The sequence below is a fragment of the Ambystoma mexicanum genome, chromosome 5q, assembly GCF_040938575.1.
Source record: "Ambystoma mexicanum isolate Mex_15411 chromosome 5q, UKY_AmexF1_1, whole genome shotgun sequence".
NCBI lineage: Eukaryota > Metazoa > Chordata > Amphibia > Caudata > Ambystomatidae > Ambystoma > Ambystoma mexicanum.
Window position 1 is genome coordinate 918,306,873 of NC_090933.1, and position 17,312 is coordinate 918,324,184.

Consider the following 17,312-nt stretch of genomic DNA (forward strand, 5'->3'; position numbering starts at 1 on the left):
TATATATATATATATGTCTTTTTACTGAGTGACATGGACTAATCCTCTTGTCTGGAATTCCTCTCTGTTTTAATCACCAGTTGGTAGAGGTAGTCCTGTCAACTCAAACCCTGGTTCTGATACTAAAAGCAACTCATATGCTCCTAAACAAGAGCAGCAACGCCTAGAGGCTAATAGGGCTATATAGTGATAAAACACATAATTTGCGACTTGTACAGATATATTAAATTGAACATTGTCATCTGGTAATTTGGTGACCTGAATCTGATATTTTATCGCTCTGCCACACCCTCCCTAGCGGTCCAGGCAAGTGGGACCTCACCGGGAGAGAGAAGTAGGTGCTACTGTGAGCAAGACACTGTGAGTATCACTTTAAATGGAGAATTCCATTTAACTGAGACAAGGGTTATGAAGCAGCGTGAAGAGAATCGAGAGTTGAACAAGAACATATAATACATGTCAACACAACAGTGTTTCGGCCATTTTGGATGGAGCTAGGTGAGCTCTAATGGTGTAAGCCTTCATCAGGACAGGAGTGTCTTTACGAGTGGAGGGTCCTATGTGGTCGAATCCGAGGAGCTTAGTGGCTCAGATTAAGAGGTGGAAGGATCCACTCCTTTAGGATGCAGTCGTCATCTTGTCAACAGGCGCGGTCACGTCTGTTGTCAGTGCATTCAGCTGCCAAGATCACACTGCTGCTTCAATGATCATTGAAACATTGAAAGCCTGTGAATTGAATAAGAATCGTTACGAGACTACTCATACTCGTCTCAGTCAAGATAATGAGAATAAAATATTGAAAACCAGAGAAGTGAATAAGATTCATTGTGGGACTACTCTTACTCGTCCCAGTCAAGATAATGAAAGTAGAAGAGTGAAAGCACGAGAGGTGAATGAGAATCTTTATGGGAGTATTCATACGCATCTCAGACACAGTAAAGAAAGTCGAATTAAGAAAGAAAGCAACACTATAAGAGAAATCCCTTAGAAGAATTAACTGATATATATGTCTGACAGAGACAATAAAGAGAACAAAGTTTGTGAATTACATAGAAGGGAAGAGAATCTCGAGAGAGAGAGAGAGAGAGAGAGAGAGAGAGAGAGACTATTAAAGATTGGATTACCTTACCCTGAGAAAATAGAAGAATAAAGCTTTGTAGTAAAAGTAAAGAGGAGAGTAACAAACAAATGGAAACCCTTAACAAGAGATTAGAAATCAGTATAAGGTCAAAAGAACTTTGCGAGGCTGGCTTGTTGTCACCCTAGTGACTTGGGGATTCCCAGGTGTCTCGGAGGAGCGGCGTTGAAGACTCTGGACGGACGCTGTTGCCCAAACATGTTAGATGGAGTGTGCTGGATGATGGGGGGGATTGTAGTGGGGGTTGCATGCATAGCTCAGTTGCAGCAGCGGATGGTACGGAGATTTCAATTGAAGCCGGATAATGGTTCATTGGAAGGCAGCCACACTTATTGAAAAGGGGCTGAACTCCCAGAACACGCGGTCATTAACGGCTGGGTTGTTTCACAAGGTCCAGTTAGAGGTACTCTTCTTAAAGGAAACCCACTACAGGAAGGGAGTAGAGCGGGCATTGAAGGGGGCGAATGTTGGGCATGTATACTGGGCCTCTCATAGATCCAGTAAGAAGGAGCGAGTGGGTATCGTCCTGACACGCTCTGTAGATTTGCCGGAAGTAGAGGTGCAGAGGGGCTTTGGAGGATGATTTGTGGCAGTAAAGGGTCATCTGAATGGACAATGATCACACTGGCATCCTTGTATGCCCCCAATGTGCACCAACTGGCTTTTCTCATAAGAATCTTTCTAGTGTTGGAGGAATGGGGTGAGGGGCTTACCTTGGTGGGCTGTGATTTCAATGCCATCGTGGACTTGGCTGTAGACTGGTGGTCAGCACAGGGGGCCTGAGTCACGCCATGGGTAGGGAACATAAGGCACTTGCACAGCTGCTTCAGGACCACTTCTGGGAGGATGTGTGGAGATCTACATACCCTCAGGCGGGTGGTTATACTCGCACCCACATCAGACCTACACGAGAATTGACTTTTTGCTGGTCGCCAGGGAGCAGGTGACCATGGTAGTGTCCCCGAAAGTGGAATCAGTGACCTGGTCAGACTGCCAGATGGTAGTATTAGATTAGTGGATGGAGGAAGGATGGTGTGGGACCCCAAGGTGGAGGTGTAATGACGGACTCCTAAGGGACACTGTCTTTCGGGACTATTTGCAAAAAGAGATTGGGCACTTCTTCGAAACCTGGTGTCCGGGGGAGGTGGAGTGGAAAATGTTATGGGAGGCAGACAAAGCCACGTTCAGGGGCCTCCTCATAAAGGAGGGCGCTCGGAAGAAACGAGAGAGAGGGCTGGTAGAGGAGAGGTTGCTGGGGGACCTTAAACGGACATGGACACAGCTAACACAACAGGGGTTGATCGGGAGAGGTTGCTGGCCAATGATGCAAGATGAGAGACAGGAGTTACATCCGCTCTTGATTGGGGGAGTGTAGAAAGACTTGTGCTATGCCAGACAGAGGTATTATGAGAGGAGAGACCGGGTGGGGACCCTACTGGCTAATAGCATGTAGGAACCAAGGGTGGAGAAGAGAGTGACATGCATACGAGGTAAGGAAGGGGACCTTCTTGGATGTCAGGGTGACATTCCTGAATGTTTTGCACAGTTCTGTTAGACCTTGTATGAGCGGCCCCTCGGATGAAAGGGAAGGGGCTATACAGAAATACTGGGGGGGCTCCCGTTACCGAGCTTGACGGAGGTTGAAAGCATCATGCGAGAGGCAGAAATTACAGGAAAGGAAGTGTTGGAAGCCATAGCCCATCTTCAGTCGGGTAAAGGGCCGGGAGAAGATGGCTATATCTCTGCCTTTTACAAACAGCTTCAGGAACTGCTAGCGGGCCCCATGACTAGTACCTTTAACGCGACCTGGGGTGCAGTGGATATTCCTCCCTCTTTCCTGAGGCACTTATGGCGGTTATACCTAAACAGGGCAAGGACCCCACATATTGTGGTTCATATCATCCCATTTCTTTATTAAACACTGATGCCAAGATATTTGCCAGGATATTAGCATCGCGGCTGGAGGTGTTTCCTGCCACAGTTGGCACACCCCAACCAGACAGGATTTATTCGGAACAGACAATCTGCGCATGACTCTACACATACTTTCTGCCCCGGAAGTGAGGAGAAAGGGGGCTGTGCTTCTCTCCCTAGATGCCGAAAAAAAAAATTTACCGAGTGAACTGATCATTTTTTATGGGGGTCTTGGGAAGGATTGGTATAGGGGCCTATTGGATAGAGTGGGTTGTGGCCCTGTGCTCCACTCCGCGGGCCAGAGTGGTAGTCAATGAAGGGGTGTTAAGGGCGATAAACTTGGATCGGGGCACTAGACAGGGCTGTTCCCTCTCCCCCCGGTTATGTGCATTAGTGATGGAACCCTGAGGGATCGACTATGGAGCAATCACCTAGGGGAAGGGATTGTAAAGTAAGTGTGTTTGCGGATGATGCACTCCTTCATGTCACTGATTCAGGGGCTTAGGTCCCAGCGCTTTGGCAGGGTCTCTGAATATACGGGGAACTGTCGGGGTACAAAGTTAACATTGAAAAGTCTGTGGTATTTCTGGTTGGAAATGGGACGGGAGAGGACGGGGACTTTCTGATGGACATGGGGTTCAAGTTGCAACAGGAGGAATTTCAATACTTGGGGATTGATATTACAAGAGAGATGGCAGACCTGTTTGACAGGAATTATATCCCACTCTGGGACAAGATATAGCTTGACCTACACCGTTGGAGGCGGCTTGCTCTTTAATGGGCAGCCGTCCTAAACTGCATTAAGATGACAGTCCTTCCTAAATTTCTGTTTCTGTTCCAGATGCTCCCGATAGTTGTCCCAGCCCCTTTTTGGCTAACATTCAGAACGCCTTACTATGGTTCTTGTGGGCGGGTGCGAGACCAACGGTGGCGTATAGAACACAGGTCCTGCCAGGGTACGAAGGAGGGGTGGGTTTCCCCAACTTGGTAGAATACTATAGGGCGGCGCAATTATTGATCATGGTGTACCATCTGGACCCGAGCTTGGAGAAGCAATGGGTCCATATAGATAATCATGTCCTGACTCTAGTTACGCTAGGAAAGCGGTTTTTGGTCTCACAGAAAGATATCCCTCGAAGAGTGCTGATGCATCCAATCTTAGTGGTTTTTTAGTGGTCGGTGTGGTGGGAGGAGGGGTGTTCCGTTGGCTGTCGACGTAGCCATTGCCACTCAGCTGTATATGGGCACAGCCCCTGCGAGACTGGATTAAGGAACCAGCGCGCTATCAGGCTTGGTATGAGGCAGGACTTTCAAGGGCAGGGCAGATGTGGGGGGGGCGATACATTTGTACCCCTGCCCAGGTTGGAGGAACGCCTGTGCATAGGAAAACTCTGTCTTCTACTATTTACAACTCAAGGGGTGATGACGAGTTCTAGATGGGAAGAGAACGTTTGTAGGGAACTTACCCCCTTCAAAAGGACCCTATTGCAGGACGGTGGTACCAACGGGCGGATATCAAGTCTGTATGCTGAATTGAGCCAGGGGGGATCTTGCTGATTGTGTGCCAGCAAGGGAGAAGTGGGCCAGGGCTTTGGCAATAGACATCACAGATCAGAAATGGGTGGCTATTTGTAGGGGGGTGAGGAAGTCCACGCGGTCCTTGCAATACAGAATGCAGGCCTACAAGATAATCCACCATTGGCAATACCCGCCGGCAAGGCTTGCTAAGATGCATGCAGGGGCCGACCCGAGATGCTGCAGATGTGGACAGCCGTGGGGTCGCTATTACCACATGTGGTGGGGGTGCTCCCTTATACAAAGATACTGAATTGAAGTGTTGCCTTGGCTTAAGCACCTGGATGGGGTACAACGGGGGCGATCGCTGAGTTTATTATTGTTTGGGGTAGATATGGAAAATGAGGATGTTCGGGTGGAGAGCCATATAGTGCACACTTTGCCGATGGCAGTGCAAAGTTGTGTAGCCCATCACTGGAAAAGAAGGGGGTGCTCCGTCAGAGCAGGAGTGGGTGCAGAAGGCACGGACAATATATGACATGGAATATCTTACCTGCTTGATGAGACTCGCACGGACATAGAAAGCCAGTGGCTCCCCTTCTTTACCAAATACGGGCATTGAACTGCTGGGGAAAGGTTAGTGGTTACGGGAGGTGGCAGGCGGCTGCGACCGTGGTTCTTTTTTTGGACTATGCATGGGTTGAACAGGGAGGGAGAAAGGAGGAGACATTTCAAACACTGACATGAGCCAAATGTTTCTCAGGTGCCGTGGATTAATGCTGATTTGATGTGTTACAAAATTATAACAAAATTTGATTAAAAAAAAATGTATACTACATCTATTAACTTCGGGTGTAAACAGGAGAGCTTGAAACTCGGTGGAAGGAAACAGTAGTACATCATGGCTATCCTGCGACTTACCGCAATCGCATCATTTTTAGAAGCCTTTGTGTAGTCTCTCCTGTGGTGAATAAAATCAAGAAGGCATTTGTAAAGTTTTGTTGGCAACCGTTGGAAAACCCTCCACCAAGCTCTACAGGTAAGTGGCTTGCCAGCTACTTTTACTCCCTAAACACAGGAAAATACTCCCACTAAAAATAAAAATGGAATAAAGTACTCCCAACAAGAAGTATCAGCCGCTTCCTGCCTTCAGCTACATCTTTCCTCGGATAGGTCCACATCAGTTGTATTACTGCGTGGGAATGACTACGGATTATAAAAATATCTCTTTTAGACTTAAAATGTACACACCTAAAAAAAATACCCTTATTAGGATTGAGTATTTCTTTTTTACTGCTAAAAGCAAATAATGTGTCGTTTGTATTGTATTTGATTGCCTGAGGAGCTACCACACAAACACTGGATCGACTTGGGTTTTGACGATAAGGGCAAGAGGAGCAACTTAAAACAAACATTGCCAATGCCATCCTTTTTATGCTTTTTTGTAGGCATGGGGAAAGCATTTGTCAGGCAGCAGTGGTGTTAACTGACCATCGATGGTAGCAGCTGCGAAATGGTGCGAGCACCTGGGCATATAATTGCAGTGCCTGGCAAATGCCTAATACTTATACACAAGCCTAAACTGTTGGCTTTGCCGATGTTTGTTTTAACAGGACTTCATTGAAGTACAGGCATAGTGCTTATAAATCGGGTGGCTGAAGGCACACCTGTAGCTCGTTTACAGCTCCAATTAAGTCATTGACTCTCAGAAGACTGCTGTGAAAAAACACCAGCCGGCACGTGAGCATAATGTGTAATGGTAAGGCTTGACAAAGCAAAGAGATGCCAGCAGGATGTGCTTTGGGAAGGGAGTGGGAGTAGCAGTGGGTGGGTAAATAGCCAAACAACATCTACAAGCTTTTTGTCCCTCCTCATATGCCATTCCTCCCTAGAGGCACTCTAATGCAATAGTGTTGGCTTCCACCTATTGGCCAAAGCTAAAAATAGGGTATGAAATATTGGCACTTCAAAATCTTTTCTGCAACCCTACCTCCACCCCGTATCCTGTGTCTCCTCTACGGCCAGCATGTCGTGCAGCTTCTCTGTGTCCACGTGTAAAACGTTATGTCAACCTGTGCGTTTAAGCGAAGTCCCTGGAGGTGCTGCCCATGAACACCTTCTGATGGGGCTGCGTTTACGCACATGGCACAAATGTGCTGTGTGCTGGCAGCGCGTTTTTATACGGTGTGATGGGGGGGGGGGGGGAGTTCAAAGCCACGCGTACATGATTGTTCCACAAATGAGAAATACACAGTAGGATCTTGGGCTTGCCACATCCCTGCACCGCGTCTGCTTGCACTTTCAAGTGTTTTTTACGAGCGCATATTGGCCGATTTTCTTTCGCTAAATGCAACCCCAGGATTGCTTTTGAAATCTGCACTTGCTTGCCGAAAACAGGTGTCCGTTCAGGAAATGAAAGAAGGCAAAGGTCGTCGGGAGGTCACGATCATGTGTAACGGAACGAGACTCAGCAATGCACGTGCTCATTTTGGACTTGTTTTTGAGCAGTTCATGAGACAATTGATGGTTCTTACGGCAGCTGAAGCAAAACAAAAAGGGATTTCTAAAACTGTTGACTTTTCGGTAGAGTATTCTGACTGGTGCGACTATTCGGAGCAGCACAATAACCGCAAACTAAAGATTTACCAGCTGAAAGAGTGGGCCGCGCATAACTCCCAGTAGAGGTTAAGAGGCCTCCTTTGCTGGCCCTTCAAGTGAGCAGGATCATGTTGCGTCACGAGTCTCTCTATACGCGCTTGTGTTTTTCATCATGTGGCAGTTACACAGTTCATGGTCTAGCTGGAACACTGAAAATCGTATTTCTGATAAACTATACCTTTTGAGGATTGTTTAACCACAGTGATAAATGATCTTTTGTGAAATAGGTACCAAGTCAAAATTCAGGCAGTGGGGACACATTGATTTTGCGGGCTGTGGCCTGCAGGCTGGGTCTGGGTCTGTGTGGGGCCTTTGGGACTGAACATAGGTTTGTGCATGTCTGACGACCCAGAGTAAGACCTATGCGGCCCGAGCTGTGCAGTCCGGGACCTAGGCCAACGAGGCCTGGGGCACAGAGCCCGGTCCTAGCTAAGTCTGGGAACCCACAGACCTTATAAAGTTTAATCATTGTGCCTGGGGCATGACTAGGGCAATTCTCCAGTGTGCACTGAGCATGGCAGTAGGCCATGTCTAATGTGCACAGTGCAGGGTCGGACTGGGCCATAAAATTGTCTCAGGCACCAGGGGTGTTGCCAGGTCTGGAAAAGATCCGGGGTACGCTAATGTCGGGACTGTCGGGACTCGGGGCTTGCTAGCCTTTTGGTTGTAGCCCCTGAGCTTCTATCCGGGGCTACAACAAAAAGACCCTGGGCTACAGGCCCCTCGGTCTCCCATAGCAACGCCTCTGTCAGGCACCAATGAAAGAGTGGCCACAGTTGCAAATGGCTATTCATTCCTTATGTGACACTGTTTGACTAGTACCCAAGGCGGAGTTTCTTTTGATAAAATGTGATGCACATTGTGCATTTTAAAGAAATGTATTCATTAAAACTGGTCAAAACTACTACCCGCATAGTGAAAATAACTCATCAAACTGGCCCACATTGGCCAAAAAGGTGGCCCACGTTGACCAAAAAACTGGCCCACACCAGCATTTTGCGTTTTTGGTTTGGCCATGTGCCTATTGCCCTTTAGGCCAGCCCGAGCCTGGGACAGTGGGGCTGTTAGCATCTATCGTCGCATCATCCTGATAGTAGCACGGCTGCTACGCAGGTGCCCCGGCCCAAGGCTAATGCCCAATCTTCTCCCTAATTGAGTGCTCCCCGACAGCAGCTGCTTAGTCTGACACAAACATTCAGAAGGCTGCAGCGTTCCTCTATAATAGTCATGAGGAAACAGTCTTGTCGACCAGAAGTGGTTACCTGGATTTGACTTCACTTTTGATGAAATGACAAATTACGACATGGGTTTCTGATAGGGCTGTACACTTAGCCTGGAAAGTAATTTTTGAATGAAACCCTGTTATTGGTGCAGGCTTAAAAACCATTAAGAATCAAAATATGCACAACATAATTGGGAAACACAGAAAGGGACAGTGGGGATTGTTGGGATGTGCACAAACTTCATCCTGGCTCTCCACCACAACCACTTTGTTAGTTGGGGTTACAGAAATGTTGTTAGTTCGTTTTTAACGGACCATGATATCTGGGTTGTTAGCAATGACGTTCGGTGCAGCTCTGCATTGCTTTAAACATAGACTTCACACTCTGGTGCTTCTGTGTAAGGGAGGGGTTAGGGTGTGGATGGGCTAGTGGCTGTTCCCGTCATACTCGCCTGTTGCACCTGTGTGACCTACTGGAACTGTAAAAATGAACTTACCTGAAAATACAATAAAGGCCCCGGGCTTGCTTGTATATCCTATTGGACAACCAGGTCACTTAACAATATTTATTACCGGGAGGATATGCAGTGGTAAAGGGGCCTCACACGTTCTATTTTAACCTTTTAATGCTTAGATAACTGTTTTGAATACAGTGTACATGGGGGCGGGTCAGTGACTTGTGAGGACATTTTCCCGATGGTCACGTAGGGTTCTGTTACCTTTTACTTTCGTGTTTGGCACATCACTCCAGTGTCTCCTGGCTGCATTGCTCTGTGTGGAGAGGGATGGAGGCAGCAATTTGGCCACTTCCTGGAGTGCAGCTAATATCGAGCACAGACAGCAGCGTAAGCACCTCTTTCCTCAGTGGCCTCATCTAAGAGGAATACAGCTTCCAAATGCTCATGGGATTTGTGCATTAGACGTTCCTTCTTCTCCAGCTTGAGAGGCAAGTTCCCCACTAATGGCCTTGTCTAAGGCCAAACTTTATCTCTGCAGTTCCATTAGGTCACATATGGTACAATAGTTGATGTTGGGGATAGACAATGCATTGCACTTAGAAGGATTATTGGAGTTGAGTATTGCACTTAGATGTATGTTGGGGATAGACAATGCATTGCACTTAGAAGGATTATTGGGGTGGGAAATGTGTAGCACCTAGATAGATTTTGGGTATAGGCAATGTGCTGCACTTATGGATTTCGAGGGTGGTCAACGTGTTGAAGCCATATGGTCCAGAAAGGTTGCCAATGTCTAGCACTTAGAATATTACCATTGCATTTTTCCTCTCGCACCCCACGTTTATGGAATTAGCCAAATGCGCGGTTACACTCTTGCATACATTCTCTTTCTCGCACAACTCAAATTACCCTTTGCACTGCACCTCTCCCATAAGAATCCAGCTACCTTTCATGACATATATGTGCACTATAGCTACACACATAATTGACTAGCTTCTTGCACACCCCCTCCAGTGTATTTCTCTAGTATACCTCAATCCACCCATCCACATGCCATTTAGACATGGGTGGCTAGCAGGGACTTGGCACCCCTCATAACATTTAACGGCCATAATGCACACACAAATAATGGCACCTCCAAATTTCCCCCACTTCAGACTTCTGTCCTTCTTAGGGCATTCAAACCTACTGCACGTTGGGACCATACCCATGGTGAAAGGTGCTATACAAATGATGAAAATGAATGAATGAATTATCATGATAGAAACAACCATTAGTCCATACACCACTTTCCTGCTGCAGACTTGGACTTGGAATTACTGCAGTCGGAGCAGACACCACTGCCATTAGGCTCATCTAGGTGTGACTTCCATAAATGAGCCACATACAAGCCCCCACAAGTCTAGCTACTTGTATAGTATGTGCCATACTACTACTCCTACTCCCTCTCCACACAACTATATCACACTCCAGCCACACTTTCGTCCACAGTCGCCCTCCTTTCACTCTCCCATTCACCTTCCAAATGATCTCATCCACCCCCTACTCTCCCCGTTAGTCTCACTCACCTTGCCCGCACTCGCACCCAAGTGCCCCTTTCTCCCACCAACCAAACGTCATCTTGCACACTCTTTCCATACTCTTCCACGCACCTCTGACCGTCCTGCCTCCAGTTGGTCTTTTCACCCTCCTCCTGCTTGCTCACCCTCACCTGAACAACCCACCCTGCCCGGACTCTGAGGTCCCTTTTTATCCGCCCATTCTATTGATTCTTTCACTCAGTTGGTTCTCGAGGCCAACTGCTGGCTTCCTTCTCCCCAGTGGCTAGGTCACAGGTAAGAAAATACATATTACCGGCTTAAAGCCCCACCACCTTCTCATATGCGGTTTTGCGGCATTCGATAATGGCAGCCAGCTTGAAGGATAGTCAATGTCATTGTTTGTATGACCGCTAGCATTTAGTGATAGTGGTTTGATTTTGGAGTAGTTGATTCCAGGGTTCGTATCCAGACTAAGCAGAGTGGCTGGCTTGCAGGGTTAATGTGCAGACTGGTCTGTGGTCCTGCTGAAGATACAATCAAGGTCCTTCGTCATGTTCCCTGGAGAATCTGGCTATCCGGTTTGCTGTGCGGATTGTGCAGCAGTGCTGCAGTTCCTTTCTGACTCTCTCACGGCACGGCTGCTCTCTCTTCCACCAGAGGCCTTCTCAGTGATGTAGTCCTATGGGACAAACGGAAGGAAACTGGCCAGCATTGTTCATGCCAGGTATGAGGCAAGAAAGTTGGTTCTCAGTTCGTTCAGCCATGCATAGGGAGAAGAGACAGAGACTGGGTTCCTCCCAACTCACACACCTGACCTCTGGGGCAGGACCGGCTCTGGTAAACCCTGTGGTAGACCTCCTGCCCACGGTTAAGATGGGTCCCCATCCCCTCTTGATAGGATCAGGTGCCTGGAACCAGGAAGACCTGCGACTGCACCGTAGAACTGCAAAGAAGAAAAATCCCTTCCGCCTGAACTTTAAATGGGAGGCCGCCATTTTCAGTCCTCAGCCACAGCCTAACAAGTCCAATTTAGTGGTTATTACCAACATGGAGTCAATACTGGGAGCATAGAAGAATAATGAAAACACTTGAGGGAGAACGAATAATGAAGGGGGATAACCAATCACATTCAATGAGATTAGATACTGGGGAATAACCTATCAGAATAGTTATTGGGATGTCAAGGCAATCAGGGGCACTATAAAAGACCACAGGGCTCAGCACTAAAAGTCACAGAGAGGTAAAGGAGTACGGACTGAGAGCAGATGCCAGGTGGTGCCACTGACCTACTCTATCCAGGCACTCTTGTCACTTCTGCCTGTGGTCGGAGGAGGAAGCAAAGCTTTATGACTTCACAAGAGAGTAAAACATCTGGTCCTGAGAAGGAGAGTTGTCCCCTGGAATGACTCTTCGATGGAGGGTGAGACTATCAGAGCCTGATGAAAACTCTTAAGCATGGGGACATTAAAACTTACTGATAGGCATTTGCTACAGGTTATTTCTACTGACCCAGTGAGGCAACAGCTGGAAGGCGAGAATACCTAAACCTGACAGGGGCTCTACCGAAGGGGCAAGAAATACGTGCTAGTAGATTTTCATGAAGCAAGCTGGGCTTTATATCACAGAGACTGGAATTTAGATTCGGGAACATGGGGAGATCAGAATTTCTATAGATAGGCCCTTGAAAAACTTTATGGTTTACCCCATCCTGACACTGTTTGTTCTTAAAGGAGAATATCCTGTTTTGTATTCACGGCTTCTGTTCTCCCCATGGGAGTTTTTTTTTACCAGACCCATCCTGACAAAGTCAAATAATCTTTTTTCAATTTTTTGCTGGATACCGGGCGTTTGTGTTTTGTTGACATTTCGTTAAATTATGTGTTAATTGTCTACTTTATAGAGTGCGATCATGCAAAGGAAACCGCTCCAGAGCACTTTGTAGCACATCACGTCTGTTTTTTGCTTAAGAGAAAACCCTACATCCACATTAGGATATTCAATCCATCAGCTGCATGCCTAATATACAGAATTGTGGTACTGCTGTCTTCAAAGTGGAGAAAGGGCAGAACACATTGCACGTTGTTGACATTGCCCAAACACATTGAACATTTTGGAAACCTCCAAGCATTTTGCTAGATTGTATACCGTAGATACCAGGAACAGGACCGAACGCTGTGCAAGAGTCACAATGTGGCCACTGGGTAGGGTCTGCTGTCATGCATGGTGGTTGATTTGCCCAGGAAATGGGCTCCTCAAGATCTCCAATGTGCCGCTGGGCCTGACCAAGTAGGTACTTTGTCTGAAGAATTTCCGGATACCTTTTTATTTTCTTGAAACATACACGTTAGTCTACCTTTTTATTATGAGTACTTCTCTCTTCATTTATATTTATTTTGTATTTTTAGCATCAGAAGACACCAAGAACGAAGAGCTATCCTAACTCCAATCTTGACAGATTTCACTGTGCGGATAACTGCAGCCCCTGCTATAATTTTCACCAAAGTTATTTCTGTGGACAATTTACAAACCGAGGTTAGTGTGATTCATAATCTGTGTATGTTTTTTGGGTGAATTGCTGCCTTCATTTGTTTTTAATTGTAGTTGCTACATCCTAGCAGCAGGTTTATAGTTTAGTTTCACGCATCATACAATCTACTGTCTTTAGGATTTGAGAATACTTGAGTATACTTAGCGATATCAAAGTTCTTTAGAGTAAAACACCTTAATTGACATTGGTGACCCAGGAATTGGAACAGGATTGCTGTTTAGGCATCTGCTACTGAATGTATGCAGCTTTATTCTGTATCCTGACTGTCCCCATCAGTACAATAAAAATCACACACTGCTTCTTGACTGTCAACCAAGCCCCCCCCCACACACACAGACACACTCGTCCTTCCCTTCCCGCTCCTAGATGCAATGGCACACTCTTAAGATCAACCTATTAAATCACAACTAATCAACTCCCACCAGCTGACCTCTATAATATTAACACCCAAATGAAAAGCTTACATCCTGACAACTGATTAGTATCCAAGGCTTCTGGCCAGTAAGTGCCAGTATGATTTGCCTTTTCAAAGATGCTGTTGGCTGCCAGGAGGACTGCGTCCTCTTTGAGTGCCTCCTGCTCCTCTTTGCTTTGACCTCTTACCCCCCCAACCTTCCCCCCCGCCCCCGTCTCCCAGCTTCAGTACTTTTTCTAGCACCATCTCATCTGTAGATCGCCACCTACATGGCATTGCACACTCCGTTCTCACCTGCCACCAGAACCTCCTGTCTGGCATCTTCTCTCCTTTTTAGACAACCCCCTCCTATTGATCCACTCTGTTCGTCACTTGATTTACAACTACATTTGCATTTACTCTGCTGCAAAATGAAAATGGAGCGTCCTCATGTCTCCAGTCAGCGGCTCTTATTTTGGGGAATGGTAGTCATACTTGCAGGGTTTTTGTTCCTTTGGGATCCTCGCTTTCTCTTTCACATAGTGGCGTTAGTTCAAATGATGGTAACAAACCTGATAGCAGTCATGACCTCGTCCGCGAGCGATTCAAGCTTTGTGGTCACTGAGCACACCCGGCCCATAACTCTGTGTTGCCCATGGTGGCAGGTATTACCATTCACATAGTATGACTTGGATGCCGGGCCATCCCTCCTTCCCCAGCGCTGATGTCTCTGTCGGAGAGCCTGAGAACCCCCAGCTGTCACATTCCGCTAAGCATCTCAGGCATGCCCCTGCTCCCATACTGTCCATGCCCAGAGAAAGCATGCCCTGGACACCCTGGTACACACTCAGTGTTATTGCATCATTTCATGATATAGTTTGCTTCAAAGTATTGTGAGCCATAACCTGCACACAAACTACTAGCATCTCCTACTGCCTCCAAATGATGCCTTCACAATCAGTCAGCCCCACACCTTACCAGACCAACCACCAATATTTTGAGATTTTCTTAATTCCCCTCCTTTTGGCCGTTCCAGTGCATGGTGTAACATTCTTGAGCTCTTTACACCTTTTCATAATACAAATGAATGACAAAAAAGTAACTCTTCTGGAGCCTAGTAGTATTCCCTGATTCTCCAATTAAAGAAGACATGGGTGCTCAGTACTCACACATGTTTCTTTCTGCAAGAAAACCTGGGACCATGGCACTGTAACTTCTAGTATTACACCTAGAAGTATTCCTTTGTGTTATGCATTTTTTAACTGCTTGTAGAGTAAAGTCGCCAATTAAGTCTGGTGTTGCATTATCCGCAGCGACACAAATCAGCAGAGGAAAAGCCAGGCAAGGGAACATTGCCCACCATTTGCCTTGCACAGGAATACTTGTACGTATTTATTTTCTTTGACTTTGCCACAGAGTACCATCATTACCTTTGAAACTCTTGGTGCATAATTGTGCCTGATGTAGAGGGAGAGCTTTATTAATGTTTCATAGGTTCACTTATTGACCTAAGATGACTCCCTCTGGAATTCATAATGTGTTCACTCTTTAGCTTGCCAGAAGCAGCCAGGTGTTCCATCTTGGATCGACTTCCTAAAACCATAAGGCCGGCCTATCTCCTCTTGGATCCTAGCATAGGTGATCCGGAATGAGACCCTTGCTAGGTCTGGTGCAAACTGAAGTGAACAAACCAAACATTGTCCGGCCCTGCTTCTGCAATGGTATGCGTTTTTCTTCTATCCCTCTTGCAACCAGGTAGGTATCTTTTTCTAGAGGAATCTCGTATCCTGTTAAAAGGATCACATGACTTCTGAGGTCCTGCTCTTCTGCCCCGATTCACTCTGTCTTAACCTAAATTCTCCCTCCTTCTTAGTTAATCCTTTTTCACCTCAATAGCACTTTTCTACCATTTGTTGCTGAAAATAGGAAAAAGTGAGCACACACGCCAAAACCAAAAAAAATGCATTGATAAAAGAGCATTGAATGACCCCATCACTAGCTAAAAACCAAGAGCAAATTGCTACACTTCTTAGTTCCTCGCCGTCCAGGTGAGTAACCTACAGGGGGAGAAGGAGAGCAGAGCACCTGCATTTGCCCATCCTTACACCAAGTATAGATCTTCGATCCCTCATAGTCACATTAACACGTTTAGGTTCATGGGCTTGGCGGTACAACGTAAGGATGAAGTGCATACAGCACAGCAGACCATGGGGCCTTTCAGCCCATTCTGAGCCTGGTTGCTCTCCTAGTTCTGTTCCTAAGCCCTCCAAGAAGGAAGGATCCACCCCCAAATCTGTCGATCTAATCGCTTTACCTCTTTTTTAATCACCTGGATCTGGGGGAGAGGGGTAACTGTCGCCACTAGACCCCTCTTCAACACCTCTCTTCTCATCTCTAGCAGCTCCAGCCCCCTCCTCCTCCAAAGAGAACCTCTTCTCAGATCCGAGAACAGGAGGATTCTACTCAAGGAAAAATACATGGCCTTCATTTTCATTGCAGCTGGTGCTTCCTAACTCTAGGATTAGTATGCATCACCATTATCACGCCCCCACTCTCCTTTCCATTACTGGGTACTCTATACAGCTTATAATTCGGTCAGTCCAGGGGAATCAAAGAAAGCTTATCAGTAAAAGCTTCAAGATCCCCTTCCCAGTATTCTCTGGTAGCTTTCTCCAGCATGGGGTCTGGCATGGATTCACATGCTCATGAATATTCCCCGTCGTCAGGCTGGGAATCCTCGGTAAAGAAAAAACCAGTATCAGTTTCGTTTCTGATCTGTCTTTCGTAGTAATAACCAATCACTGGTCTCTGCGTCATACTGACCACAGCCAATGACTGCCCTCTACCTAAGCACCGCCTCTGGCAGCCATCTTCAGATTTTTACCGCACGTTCATGTGTTGGGATCCTCGTGCTATTGCTCTCGAGCGTTAGTGCTATTTTTTCGCGCTTTTTACAAAAACTTCGATTCTTTCGGTCAAAAGAGCCTCAAGCTCCACCGATCCTACATCCGATCAACGGGGACCCGTGTCGGATTCATCTGTGCCCCTCAAGGGTGAAGATTTCGTCGAGCTACACTTCGGAGGACTCCAGAAGCTTCTCAGGCCCTGTCTCGGAGATGGCCCAGGAGAAGGGAAGCTCGACGCCCGGAAAGCTGTTCAGGGTCTGCCCTGGATGCCAGCTGCAGAACGTCTTCAAGGAGGACGAACACTCTTTCTGCCTTTACTGCCTTCATGAGGACAAGACGCACGTGGAGAAGGACTGTGCGTTTTGCGGCAACATGTCGGAACGGACCATGAAGGACCGCCATCAACGTCTCGCCAACTGGCTGGAGGGTAAGAGCCCGTCTGGCGAGAAGAAGAAGAAATCCGAGCGGTCTTCTAAGACCTTTGAGGGCGCCCCGGCGACGGGGGCCCAACATAAGGCCAAGCACCGCGAGTCCGCTGGCACCGGGAGCGCCGAACGGTCGGGCTCTACGGGCGCCAGGCAGGGCGCACCCTCCCCGGCACCATCAACCACGAGCCAACGCTCTGGGTCGGGTAAGAGGAAGGCCGAGCACCCGGCGAAGCTCCTGGAGAGGCCCCGGTCGAGCTCTAAGGCAGAGGAGGAGCGTGGCAGTGCCCCCTCCCTCAAGGATAAGGCGGTGAGCGCACCTAAGGTGGTGAAGGCCTTGATCCATCCGACCAAGCCCTCTATCGAAACGGTCGCGGCGGCCCTGGCTCAGCCTGTGGTGGCTGCACCAGTGGTGGCGACCTCAGGGCCCAGAATCTCCCTGCCTCCTCGGAGGGAGTCTTCCTTTGTGCCCATCGATAGGACCCCCGTGAAACCCTCCGTGGGGAAGAAGAAGGGGGGGCAGGGCGTCGTCGTAGAGTCGGCCTCAACCTCAGAAGAGGAGCTGATCGAGGTCTTAAGCCACGGCCTAGGCG

General features: G+C 47.6%; 1 protein-coding gene across 7 annotated transcripts in view; it reads left to right on the forward strand.

Moving 5' to 3' along the window:
• The window catches only part of VPS13B (vacuolar protein sorting 13 homolog B), a 3,421,660-nt gene that overhangs the window by 2,540,514 nt on the left and 863,834 nt on the right, over positions 1-17,312 (forward strand). For all 7 annotated transcript variants that reach the window (XM_069621427.1, XM_069621422.1, XM_069621424.1 and 4 more), the window contains one exon: positions 12,852-12,978. In XM_069621427.1, coding sequence (XP_069477528.1) covers positions 12,852-12,978 — 127 coding nt within the window. The remainder of the gene's footprint in view (positions 1-12,851; positions 12,979-17,312) is intronic.